Source organism: Solea solea, chromosome 5 (genome assembly GCF_958295425.1).
Source record: "Solea solea chromosome 5, fSolSol10.1, whole genome shotgun sequence".
NCBI classification, from domain to species: domain Eukaryota; kingdom Metazoa; phylum Chordata; class Actinopteri; order Pleuronectiformes; family Soleidae; genus Solea; species Solea solea.
In genome coordinates, this window is record NC_081138.1 from 27071745 (window position 1) to 27084713 (window position 12969).

Below are 12969 nucleotides of genomic sequence, written 5' to 3' on the forward strand. Positions count from 1 at the left end.
TGCAGAGGTTGGGTTTTCTCTTTTTCTTATTTTTTCACTTCGATCTTTCAGTAATAAACTTGTAATGTGAATGTTGGGAATCAACACATCATTCATCATATCCCTCTCTATTTCCTTCTCTCCGTAGCTTCAGACAACAGTCAGCGGTATCAGGAGACATGTTTCGCCTTTGCATTAACACCACAGCAAGTCCAGCAGATCAGCAGCTCGATGTAAGGCCAATCTACCAGCGCAGGAACGCTGAAAGCACTCTCTGAATTATTCATAAGTGTACGTGGTCTCTCCAGATGTGTGCTGATAAACTTGTGTCTGTCCTCTAAGGGATATCTCGGGGACCAAATGCGATTTCTCAGTTCAAGTTCAGCTGCGGTTTTGCCTGTCGGAGACGAGCTGTCCTCAGGAAGACCATTTTCCACCCAGTCTGTGTGTGAAAGTCAACGGGAAGCCATGTAACCTGCCGGTGAGCAAACCACATAACGACCTAACAGAACATGATGGGTTTTTTTTGTGCCACTGGAAGTGAAAACTTTAAGCTTTGAAAATGATAACATTTCCTCTTATCCAGGGTTATCTTCCTCCAACCAAAAACGGTGTAGAGCCCAAGCGGCCCAGCCGACCCATCAACATTACCTCATTGGTCAGATTGTCCACCACTGTCCCTAATACCATCGTGGTGTCTTGGACCGCTGAGATCGGACGGGTGAGAACCAGAGCACAAAGTTAACATAATGTACATATGCTTTAGAGTGGTGGTGGTGGTGGTGGTGGTGGTGGCGTGTCACTGTACATGAGAAGTTGACCTTGAATAATACCGTCCATGGCATGACAGTCTGACTTATTAGCACAGAACTCAGACTTCAGCAGCAGCAGAAAGTGTCTTTTCTGCAGCGTTACATTATTGTTTGAATGTCTGTGTCTGCAGAGTTACTCCATGGCAGTGTACTTGGTGAAGCAGCAGTCGTCCTCAGTGCTGTTACAGAGACTACGAGCGAAAGGCATCAGAAACCCAGACCACTCCAGAGCACTCAGTAAGTACTGACCATGACTCTTCTCTTCTCTTCTCTTCTCTTCTCTTCTCTTCTCTTCTCTTCTCTTCTCTTCTCTTCTCTTCTCTTCTCTTCTCTTCTCTTCTCTTCTCTTCTCTTCTCTTCTCTTCCCTTCCCTTCTCTTCTCTTCTCTTCTCTTCTCTTCTCTTCTCTTCTCTTCTCTTCTCTTCTCTTCTCTTCCCTTCTCTTCTCAGATGAATCCATATACCTTACTCATGTGAGGGACAGTGTTTACCTTATTACACACATTTCATATATGTCTATATAATAATATAATCAAAAAAATAAATGATATACACCATGCACCCTCACACTGAAAATGAATTACAGAAAAATAATAATCATAACACTGAACATAGAAGAAGACAAACTGCTAACTACTCTAGTGCCAGGATGAAAACGTAAAGATAGCAGTCAATTGAAACATTTATGAATTGGATTTTAATTTAACCCCAATTCAGCCCCAGTGTAGTTATTTAATTAATATGTTAAAGTGATGATGTCTTATCTGTTTTACACCCTGTATACATTTGATTATATAGAAAGAGGATTACAGAGTGGATTCTTTGAATTCCACACACAAAAAAGGGAGCTTCATTCATAACCTTGGTTTGAAACAGCTAGTAAATAAGTTGCATTCTGAAATGAGAAAGTGCACCTGTGTGTAAGAAGTCATGCAGCTGAGTCTGTCACTCACGTGTGTGTGTGTGTGTGTGTGTTTTTTTTTGCCTGCAGTTAAGGAGAAGCTAACGGCCGATCCAGACAGTGAAATAGCCACAACCAGCCTTCGAGTGTCGCTCCTCTGCCCGGTAAACATGCTCCCTTCTCTTCTTGTCATGATTTTAAGGCAGTATTGAGAGATTCAGTCAAGCCCAAACATGTCTGTCCATTCTTTTATTTTTTTTTTATTTTTTTTTTGGCTTGTCTCTGTATGCGACTCAACATGCCTCCATGCACATATCTCCTGGCTGAGTGAATGATGAATGACATGATCCTGACAAACTGTCCCCTCTACCCGTATTGAACATCTTTTCCATGTGGGTTTGGTGTGTCTGTGCCATTTGTGCATTCCCTAAACCCTCCATCCCTGCTGTGTCATCTCCATGCCCTGACTGCATGTCTGTGCACACTTTGCAGCTGGGGAAGATGCGGCTGATGATCCCATGCCGGGCACTGACATGCTCCCACCTGCAGTGCTTTGACGCCACACTCTACATTCAGATGAACGAGAAGAAGCCCACCTGGGTTTGTCCTGTCTGTGACAAGAAGGCCCCGTATGAACACCTCATCATCGATGGGTAAGTCAGCCGGCCCCTCAAAGGCAAAACAAAAAAACAAGCAAATTCAAGGGCGCTACATATAAAATATGTAAAACTGTGGCCGTTAGTGTTTCAAATGGTTACTGCAGTCATAATTCAAAACATATTAGAGCTTTGTTGCCAGGTAGCTACCAAAACATGGAAACAAGAAGCTGCACGTTTACCTGTGTTACATACACTGTGTTCATGCAGCTCGGGATTCTGTTTTCTGTTCAAATCAAACCTGAACCCGAAGGACTATTGACTGAACCCGACCAGAAACCTACACACATCCTGGATATTTTTTTGTTTTTTGTCGTGTGAGCCTGACACAGTTGGAAGTGTTTGCAGCCTTTATTTATGGTTATGGCAAACAAAGTTATCATTACCTCCAGGAGGGAGCAACAACCAGCACCATGAACACACACACACACATACATAGGTCCTACAACCTTATGAGTTATCACCAGTGTTTATTATGATTATTATAACATTTCAGAATCACCGTAACGACTATCAGATCTTCCTAATTAACTCTTGTGTAACTGTAAGTGCTGATAACTTGTTCCGTAATTCAACCTCCATGGATGACTTCAACAGCCTGCGTGTTGTGTTCAATGCACTGTTGTAGTTTAGTAAACCTCCAGTGCTAAACAGGATAATGCTAAAACTAATGATTATTTTCCTAATTGATTAATCTGTCGATTATCTTCTTGATTAATCAAGTAATCGCTTGGTCCCTAAAATGTTGAAAAAAGTTTTCAAGCATCAAACTAATAAAAAAGGATTTCTTTGTTAAATGAAGCCAGAACATATTAATCTTTCATTCATTCATTAAGAAGCTGAAAACTATTTTTTTAAAATAATTTTTTGATGAACCGATTAACCGATTAATCAAATTTTGAATTCAGTAATTGATTATTAATCATTGTAGCACTAAAACACAAACAAGATGTCAATCACTTAACAGTTTCTACTTATTATCACTTATTTAGTTATATATCAAAATATTAAATGTTAATAGTGAATTTACAATAAAGCAATTAGAAAGGGAAAAAAAATGACATTTAAATTCACTTGAAATGTCCATGTCACAAGGCCTTTTAGATTTGATAACATTAAGCTTTTCTGAGCCTCTTCTGGCAACCTGTGTGTTAAAGTGTTCCATGTTATGATCAGTGAAGCCATTTTAACGTGAACAGAGAAAAAACAACAAGACAGATACACAAAAATACCAACTTCCCACCAACCACAAACTGACTAAACCCTATGGAACAAAACAGAAAGCAGAGACGCACACTCATCTCTACCTCTCAGGTAAACAGAGGAGAAAAGCGTGGTACAAACAAAAGTGGTGATTCACCCTAACCGAACCGTGACTGATCACACAAATGCAATTCACAGCAATATTTACACCATCTACACTGAATCCACTGATCTCTGCCAGGTTTAACTTAGTTTTGTCACAATCTCAAAACGTCCACATTTTCGGTCTCTAACTCTTCTTCTGGGTAGGACGCGCGTCTTTTACACCTCCTGTCAGTCCCCGGCCTCCTGTCACCACATCTGGGTCACCAGTAGCTCCTGATCCGATGGGAAAACATATACATATAGAACACAACGGCTCAGCTGTAAACAGATGGCTTCCTACACTCATATAGGAATATGTCAATAAGAAATGTCCGCACAACAAACTTCTTCAAAATAAGACCCTTCCTCAAATGAAGTAGGGCTGGTATTTTTATGCTGAGCTAGAGGCTTTAAATTTACAAAATTATCAATTGTTCATTTAGGAGTTCTCAAACCCATGGTCCACGGGCCACATGCAGCCCCACATTCAATCTCATGTGGCCCGCCACTTAATATCGACTTATTTCTGTAAGGTTTATTTTATTTTTAGATTCATTTTGCATCATAAATACATTTATATTGTGAACCATTTATCATGCCGTATCAAAACAGACACTATTTTGAAATCATGTGAAATACCATCATAAATATTATTTTTCTCAAAAAGTTGGGATTTTTTTTCATTGGACCCGGCCCCCTACCGAACTAGACACTCAGTGTCCCCCGGTTCATTTGAGTTTGAGACCCCTGGTTAAGACACTTTTCCCCTGTGTATATACAGAGAGACAAATCAATAAAAGTATCGCTTTCAGTTTTGCTAACAAAAACTCAGCCCATGAGGTTTTTTATTAGATTTTATTTGATTTTCCACTTGTAAAATCGTCTTCAGTCTGTCTGATGTGCAGACTCTGTGTTGTCCACTGAATTTTTCACCAGCTTACATGGACGCAAATTAGATTTAATTTGCTTTTTTAGTGGGTGTGTATGTTTGAGTGCGATCATGAACGCTCAGAATAATCCATCCATCCATTTTATACCACTTTATCCACATTTCCAAAGCAAGAAAGAAGGCGAGACTTAAAGTGCACAAATATGAGACATTGCACCTTCCCTTGTAGCAGCATTATTTGTGTGCAGCATTCATTGTTGTTGTGGCTTTTGGGAAAAAATTGTGTTTTTCACACCTAAAAGCTTGTTTTTTTTTTTCCCTCTCACATAGGATTTGTCCATTACTGCTTTAGAGCTCGAGTCCATAAGACTTTTAATGCATTTTGTTGAAAACCCTCCTCATGTATGACCATCAATCAATAAAGACATCTGAGGACAAGAAAAAGGGGGGGGGGGGACTGTGGTGTTTTAGGAGTGTGAAAAAGCTTGCAAAAACAGGCGAATAACTGCAACCAGTGCAAACAAAACATCTGACTCACTCCTGTCCACGCTCTCTCATCAGATCTCTGCTCTTAAAACAGCAAAACAATAACAGAAAAAAAACCCAGAACACTGAAGCTGAGTGGATGAAAGAGAGCTTTCATTGACAAGAGACTACATCATGTGTGAATCACCTATAAGAAAACAATAAACGTGTCACGGGTCAGTAAGGTCCTGTTGGTGTGAATGACCTAATTAGTCATGTTTATTACAGCGTTATGTGGATTACAGAGATGTTTTTTCTCCTTCCCACAGTGTCACAGTCAATACACTCCCCCTATATTTAAAATATAAATCCTGTATCACAGAGAGAGTACTGCAGGTGGGACGTAAAAGGTCATCTTACTAATTTTCAGTTTTGTAATTAACCCTTAGTGCTCAAGCGGCACGGATCTGTCGCAGGTGCACACATGGTAAATTGCCGTGGGAATAATACACAACTCCTTACATGGACATCCTGGGGGCGTGTGTTCAAAGTCATGATTCATTTTATATCACATTTTTAGTCGTGATATAAAGTAGCAATAATTGTGCAGAAGTCACAAAATCAGACCGTTTTTTTCTTTTGTTAAAAACGAGCCATGTAAACTTTTAACTTATTGTATTTCACAAATTTCACAAATTCAATCCGATTTTAAACATTTTGAGTACATTTTACTCAGGTGTGTTTATATAGTTGGTGAAAATGATGTCAGATTACCTAGTTTGTGCTGAAAAAAAGGATATAAGACCCTCTATATCGCACATTCTTATAACCTCTGTATTTACTGTATGTTTAAACATAGTAATGGAAAAAAGCTCAGCGTTCTAAGTTTTAAATCGCGGTAAAATATGTATGACTTTATGAAATACTTAAATACTTAAAATCTGACCTAGTATAGCAGGTAGGAAACTGTAACCTTTTACTTTTACTGACCTTTTAAGTATAAGTTTCCAGTGTCAGCCGCTCCAACATTTCAGTATTTGCACTCAATGTTAATTTGTTTTATTTTAAGTAGTAAATTGTTATTTATGTTGATGGATAACGATGCACTTTGCACAACCTTTCACATATTACATGGAGCAGGTCTTGAAAGAAAGAGTTCAGATATTTGTAGCCCAAAATAATACTGTATATAGGGGAATTGTTGATCCTCGTCTCGTGTGTTGATCAGAGTCGTGATTCAAGGTTTAAGTTTTTAAGTTTGGGAATGGCTGCTGGATCAGAATCACTGTTAAAATCTTATCTGTCATTCCTTCGTGTATAACCATCATCCCCGGGGACATTCCAGCCAAATCTGCCCTTTTCTCTTTGTGTTTTGCTGCTCACAGACAAACATGGCCAAAAAAAAACAATGAAGAATGTAATAAAAAGACAAATTTTGGACTAAAGCTGTAATAATTATAGGGAATTGTTTAAACTCAACTCTACTTCATGCAAAGAGACACTAACAGCAGACTGAAGATTCGCTTAAAAAAGTGTCTTTGTGTTCATTCGTGTTAATGTTGTGCGTGTTTGTTGTCAGGCTTTTCGTGGAGATCCTCAACAGCTGCATGGACTGTGACGAGATCCAGTTTAAAGAGGATGGCAGCTGGGCCCCCATGAGGTCAAAGAAGGAAGTGCAGGAGGTCTCCTCTGCTTCTTACAGCAACGGCATGGATGGTGAGAAAGGACATGGGGGGGTGTGAATGGACAATGGGGGTTAGAGGCAGAAAAGTTGCACTTCCATGACAGCAGTGTCAAGAGGTGGGAAGTGATTAAATGAGGATTAAAGAGATGTGATGGGGAAAAGGGAGAAAGTGCATCTGCATCAGCCTTCTCTTTTATTCATGCATTGTCAGTATTCATTTGGTGAAGCATCAATCATAACGCCATCGACCAAACTGTCTCCATAGTAACGTACTGTATCTCACAGGAGCGCAGGGGGAGACGCGTACGTGTGCATTCCAGCGTGCTCACGCTGTTCAGCAGTGAACGTTAATTAAAATGCAAACTGCTGCTCTCCAGGTTCGTGCAGAACGTCTGCGGCCTCAGATCAGCGGAGCTCCTCTGCGTCCGGCCACGGCGGCGCCGACAGCAGCAGCGGCAAGAAAGTGGAAGTGATCGACTTGACACTGGACAGCTCCTCGGACGACGAGGGCCAAGACTCACCGCCGCCTCTTCCTCCCTCTCTGCCGCCTCTTCCGATCAAAAGACCGTGTCCCTCCCTGTCCCCGGCGTCGCCGCCCATCACCAACAACGGGTCAGACACGTACTTTGATCTTGGGATTTCGCCTCCACACTCATTTTGGGGTTCAAGCGGATCACATGGGAGGTTGTGTATATAGATGCTGAATGATTCTTTAGATTTTCACTCAAACACACAAGCATCTTCATAATTCATACATCAGCTTCTCCAGAGAAACCTTTGTGTTGTTACTTCATTTTGAAAAAATAGATTTATCAGATCTTGAAACAGGCAAAACCACAACAAATCTGTTTCTATCATGAGCCAGAGTTGGTTAGCTTTTATAATAATTATTAAAAGTCCAGTGTAGGGTGTAATCAAGTACTTATTTGGTCCATAAAATGTCGGCAAATGTTAAAGAATGACGATGTTCTCAGAAATTATTCACTTTTTTTAATGATTTCTTTGTTACATGGAGCAAAGAAACCATAAAATATATATATGGCTAATTCATAACACCAACCAGTTTTTACTTAAAAACAATTAAATATTTAAGACAAACTAAATATTACACACTGGACCTTTTAAAAGCTCGACAAAGCAGCGAGGACAGATTGATGATCTTTAAGCTTATAAAGTAATACCGTGTTGAGGATTTGATTCCAGATGCCATGAACTTGTAACAGCTGCATTTTCTTTGAAATTAAAATTCATTATGTGCATCTGCTCAGAAGCTGCTGCTTTTGACTTCAATGAGTCCTGACTGTTATTGTTCAGAGGTTTATCTTTCAAGCGCAGTGGAAGAAACAACACGCCGTGTGACTCGGGCTGATTAATATGACATGAAATAAAAGGCTAATTATAAGTGACATGTCGTCTGCTCCTCCTCCTCTAAATGTGTGCCTCTGTTTGTCTTCAGCGTTTTGAACCTGCACCACCAGGCGTCCCCCGTTAGCCGCACTCAGAGTATGCCAGCGATGGACACCAGCTACATCCCGCCTGTACCGCCACTCATCCAAGACTACAGACCTTACTACCACACCCCCAACGACCTGCCAGGTATCCACACATGTGCTCTCCACGTTATTTTTTTGCCTCTTTGTGAGCAACAGTACTCAAAAAGTATGATGTATAATGTCCAAGCTTTATATTAATTGGATAAAGTTGATTCCTGGACGGTGCTGTTGTGTGGTGGTCAGCAGTGACGCCTCTCAGCAGGAAGGTTCTTGATCCAAATCCGGATTCTGAGCTGCCATGGATGCGTGAAAGTCATTGAATTTACTTCCTTCGCCACAGCAAGAAGGCTTTGCATGTTCTCCCCATGTGTGCGTTGGTTTTCTCCGTGTTCTCCGGTTTCCTCCCACAGTCCAAAAACATACACAGGTGAACTGGGTGTGAAGGATAAAGCAGGAGACGATGAAAGAGTGAATGTGTCCTTTACCAGAAAGATCCAGCCTAATGTTTTTTAGTCAGTCTGAGATACTCTATAAAACATTGTTCAATCAGATCATAATAATTACATTGTCGGGGAAAACATAACAAAAGAGAGCCAGGAGAAACATTATTAAGAGTTCAAACCTCCATCGAGGAAGCTCAGTTTTCCCACAGTGCCAATACACTCCTGAATCTGTCTCTAGATTAGCTTCTAAATCTTTAATTTCTTCCTTGGGCCATGACCTACATCCACAGAACAAAACTTGTATCTGTGCACTGTGGGTTCAGGGATGCACAATAGGGGTGGAGAGGGTCAGATGAGTACTATGGGGCCGGGACATGGAGGGGGTTTGTAAGTGAGGTGGAGGATTTCTGTATGCAGTGCAGAATTCAACTGGCAGCCGCTGTGGAGAGGAGAGAGTGTGCTGCTATCAGGGTTTGGTTGAGGTGAAACCCCTGGTAGCTGAATTCTGCAGGGACAGGAGCCTGTAGTCAGTGATGAGGGGCATGGATGAGTGTCTCTGACAAGTGATGGGTGGAGTCTGGAGATGGTTTATGGGTGGGAAAAGGTAGAAACGTGTAACCAGACAGGAAGTAATAAAGAAAGAAAACCAGACGGGAAGGGCTGAATTTTAGGAAACTAGGATATGACTCTTCTGTTTATCAGCGTCTCATCATCTGGATTGATTTTGTGACGTTTGACTGCAGAATATTGGCGTGAATGTCTCCAAAACATTTTTGTTTTATTGAATTTTAACTCTGACTTTGTCTGTGCTTGATTTGCAGAGTTGGAATTCTTCTCTTTTGTTCGAGGCGATAATCAGGTACGTACAGTCAGTCAGAGGAAACAGGAAAAAGCCTGTGACCACGGTTTATTATAGGTGCAGTGAACTCAACTCTTATCTTTTGTCATAAACAAAGCAGTGATAGAAGCTGCCTCATGCGATCACTTAAAAACACATTGGCAGTTGATGGTTCTCACGTGTTTTTGTTATCACTGAGGCCAACAAACCTCACCTCTTCATCCTCCCGGTCTTTGAAATGAACATTTTAAAGTTCCAGTGCGTAACAAGCAGTGACATCTAATGGCGAGACGGCAGACTGTAACAAACTTAGATTTCCTCTGCTCATATTTACCTTTTTCCAGGCACGTCAGGGAACTAAAGCATCAAATACAAGACCCTTGCCTTAAAAAAAGAACATTCAAAGAGCATATGGTACATTGTGGCATGTGTACTTCTCCATAACTCCCAGACTGACTCTAGAATATACAAAAACTATGGACTGGTGATCTGTCCAGAGATCGGCACAACACCCCCCACGACCCTCATGTGGAGGATAAAGCGGTAGAAGATGGATATCAGAAAACAGAGAAATAGAGCTTTGCGCCCATATACTAGCCCTCAGGGATTACACATCCAATCAGGCGGCCAGATTATCATGACGGTCACATTCAGTTTCTGTCAGTGAACTCTCCTCAATGTTACACCCTGAATCTTTGAAGCAGAGGTTCAGTGTCTGTTATTCTGAAAGAAAGAGGAATTGATTTAAAGAGCAGTTTTAAGAAAATTCAAGTTACTTTTTTTTTTAAAACCAAAACAGCAAACAATGAAGGTTAGTAGAAATAAAAACAGGTTTATAGGATGTTTTAGTCCATTATTCAAAATAACAAAATATGTCCTTCTCCCCTCTTGTGTTTCTCCCTCGGGTGCAGCATTACAACATGGTGATGGCGGCAGCAGCCGCAGCCTCCGCCTCGGACGACCACGACCTGCTTCTCAACCGCTTCCTCCCCTACAGCGCCACCTCCCACCTGTTCCTCGACCAGTCGGGAGCGTCGTCGGCCACGTCGCTCAGCGCGCCGACCAACGGCGCGAGCAGCTCGGGCGGCAGCAGCAGCAGCCTGGTGTCGTCGAGCAGCCTCCGCGACACTCACTCCACGCACTCTTCTCACTTGGGTTCGCACTCGTCACTCACGCACCCCGGAGTGGTGGCCAGCCGCAGCAGCACCGAGGCGGCAGTGGCGGCCATTTACGGCGGCATACCCGACGTCATATCGTTGGACTGACTAGAGAGGAGTCGGGACTTCGCTTTGGGTCCAGCAGCGATCCAGTAACGGACAGTTTTTACTGCAGGGTGACGTTTTTAGATCCAGAAACTAGACTGGTCCACCGGACGCTTGTGGAGTCGCCGCGACAAGACTTTCTCGCAAAGAGTTTTTACAAAAACAAAACAAAACACGAGGAGTGGCACCGTGTACAGAGAACAAAATATATTTTCCTCTTTAACTTTTGTACGTTAAATCAAGAACATATTAAGGAGAGTGAGCTGCTTCTATCGCTGTTTTAAAGTGGACGACTGAGGATTGTTCTGTTTTTCCGTTTTCAGAGAAGCGTAAATGTGGTTTCCTTTCTCCTTCTCTTCTAAACTCTGTCCTGTTTGAATTCTCTCCGTTTGCATTGCTCCGTCACAACCTTTTTCACATGTTAAATAGACAGGTTTTTTTTCATGTACTAACAATTTTATTCTACTTATAAATTATATATGATATTTAAAGTGTAAAGTTTAAACAGAGAGGCAGTGTAGAGGTGATAGTTAACCATTTCTGGTTTTTCACTCCTTGATTTCCAGTTCCTCCTTCTTACTAAGACTTGCTGGCAGTGTACAGCAAAGTGAAACTTTTACTATTTATATTTATACTTGCCAGTTTTGATTTTGAGCTGAAAGATTTATTTTTCTTTCCTGTTTTTTCTTTTTTTTTGCCGATGCCAAAAAAAAAAAATAACATATGGTACTTTTACAATAATCAGTGTGCCGGTGCATCTGTGTGTTGCCATGGTGTTTCCAGTCAAGTGTCCAGCTGGTGGTTGTGTTCAGACTGCAGACTAATCATCAGATGTTTTTCTTTTCTCTCTCTCAACTCCTCCGTCAATTGCAAGTAATCAGAGTTGTGGGTCCAGAATTAACCTCACTATCTGCATGGGTTGCTATGGTAATGAAGTAGGTGAACCCGTGTTTGTTGCACAGCTGTCAAACATCAGCAGAACTCGCTGAGTCTCCAGTGTGCGACCGCTTTAGTCACACTCATCTTAAAAATCGGATTAGTGTGAGAGTTCAGACTGAGAGGCGTCTACACAAGCCTGGTTTGAACTCATGGTTCAAAACACATTTCATATGTTTGTTTATTTTTCTTATCCACAAACCATTCTGGATATGCAAAAAGAAAAAAATCTTGATTTTTTTCCCTGGCAGTCTGAACAAAGTCTTTGTCCCTTTGTCCCTTTGTCTCCCCGTCTCACCTCGGCTTCATATTTTTCGCTCGATTGTACGATGAAGGTCAGACTTGTGTAGCTGCTGCGTCAGACCTTTCCCGGAGAGACCGGCGTTTCCTGACATGTGTCACAGCTCGTTTGGACCGAGTGACCAAGCTTAAACTAGTGCCTGTGCCTGTGTGCAAATGCTTCACGCGTCGGGAGAAGAGTTTTTCAGAACTCAAAAGAATGTCTTAAACCGTTCCCCACAACCAAGGCCACGTCTCTGTCCAAACACAACCGCGTTGGGAGTTCCCTTTGGGGCAAGAAACTTGTAAAAAAAAAAAAGAAAAAGATAAAGCAGTGAGTGTGAGCAGGCTGCGTGTGCCACAGTGAAAGTGGGTGATCTTAACATGCCAATTTAGACTGGGCACAGAGCCAGCTGATTTAAAAATACATGACCTGTTTGGGGACCGATATGACTTAGTCAGTGTGCGGTGCACGAGTGTCTGGATAGAGTGTAGATTCTGGATGAATGTATTGTACGATTTTAGGAGATGCAGTTATTCACAGATCTGAGTACTGTTGAAATGAAGTAGACCCATGGACTGTGTGTTAAAGTAGACGCAGGCTTCTGCTTGCTTGTTTTTTTCTATAGAGCTCCGGTTGTCACATGACTCAGTTTGTTCATATTTGGCAGGAACAGCTTCTGCACGCTCAGGATCAACACGCATATATTAAAGATGGTGAGCTCCGGATTCTGTAGCTGATATAAAGTTATCACGACACAGACGATGGATTCCCATCGCTCCGTCTTCTCTAGTTCTCATGATCCAAATGCTTGTCCAGTCAGCTCCAACAGTTTCTCGCCAAGCCGATCTGTTGCCTGCATGTACAAGCGTGACTTCCTGCCAAAATGCCGATTGTTTTGGTGCATGCTGCGACCGTGTGACGTCAGCCGCCGTAGCTCTATAGAATATGATGTCAGTTAGTAAATGATGTTTCCATCCACTTA

General features: G+C 41.8%; 1 protein-coding gene across 2 annotated transcripts in view; it reads left to right on the forward strand.

Annotated features, from left to right (window-relative positions):
• Nucleotides 1-12963, forward strand: part of LOC131459998 (E3 SUMO-protein ligase PIAS1-like) — a 55512-nt gene extending 42549 nt beyond the window's left edge. The window contains exons 3-13 of one of the 2 annotated variants that reach the window (XM_058630221.1): nucleotides 128-212; nucleotides 322-460; nucleotides 566-700; nucleotides 923-1028; nucleotides 1782-1855; nucleotides 2184-2344; nucleotides 6628-6764; nucleotides 7110-7416; nucleotides 8189-8328; nucleotides 9490-9527; nucleotides 10418-12963. In XM_058630221.1, coding sequence (XP_058486204.1) covers nucleotides 128-212; nucleotides 322-460; nucleotides 566-700; nucleotides 923-1028; nucleotides 1782-1855; nucleotides 2184-2344; nucleotides 6628-6764; nucleotides 7110-7416; nucleotides 8189-8328; nucleotides 9490-9527; nucleotides 10418-10771 — 1676 coding nt within the window. In that variant the 3' untranslated portion in view covers nucleotides 10772-12963. The remainder of the gene's footprint in view (nucleotides 1-127; nucleotides 213-321; nucleotides 461-565; nucleotides 701-922; nucleotides 1029-1781; nucleotides 1856-2183; nucleotides 2345-6627; nucleotides 6765-7109; nucleotides 7417-8188; nucleotides 8329-9489; nucleotides 9528-10417) is intronic. The other variant, XM_058630222.1, reaches the window with a different exon arrangement.
• Nucleotides 12964-12969: the final 6 nt, after the last annotated feature.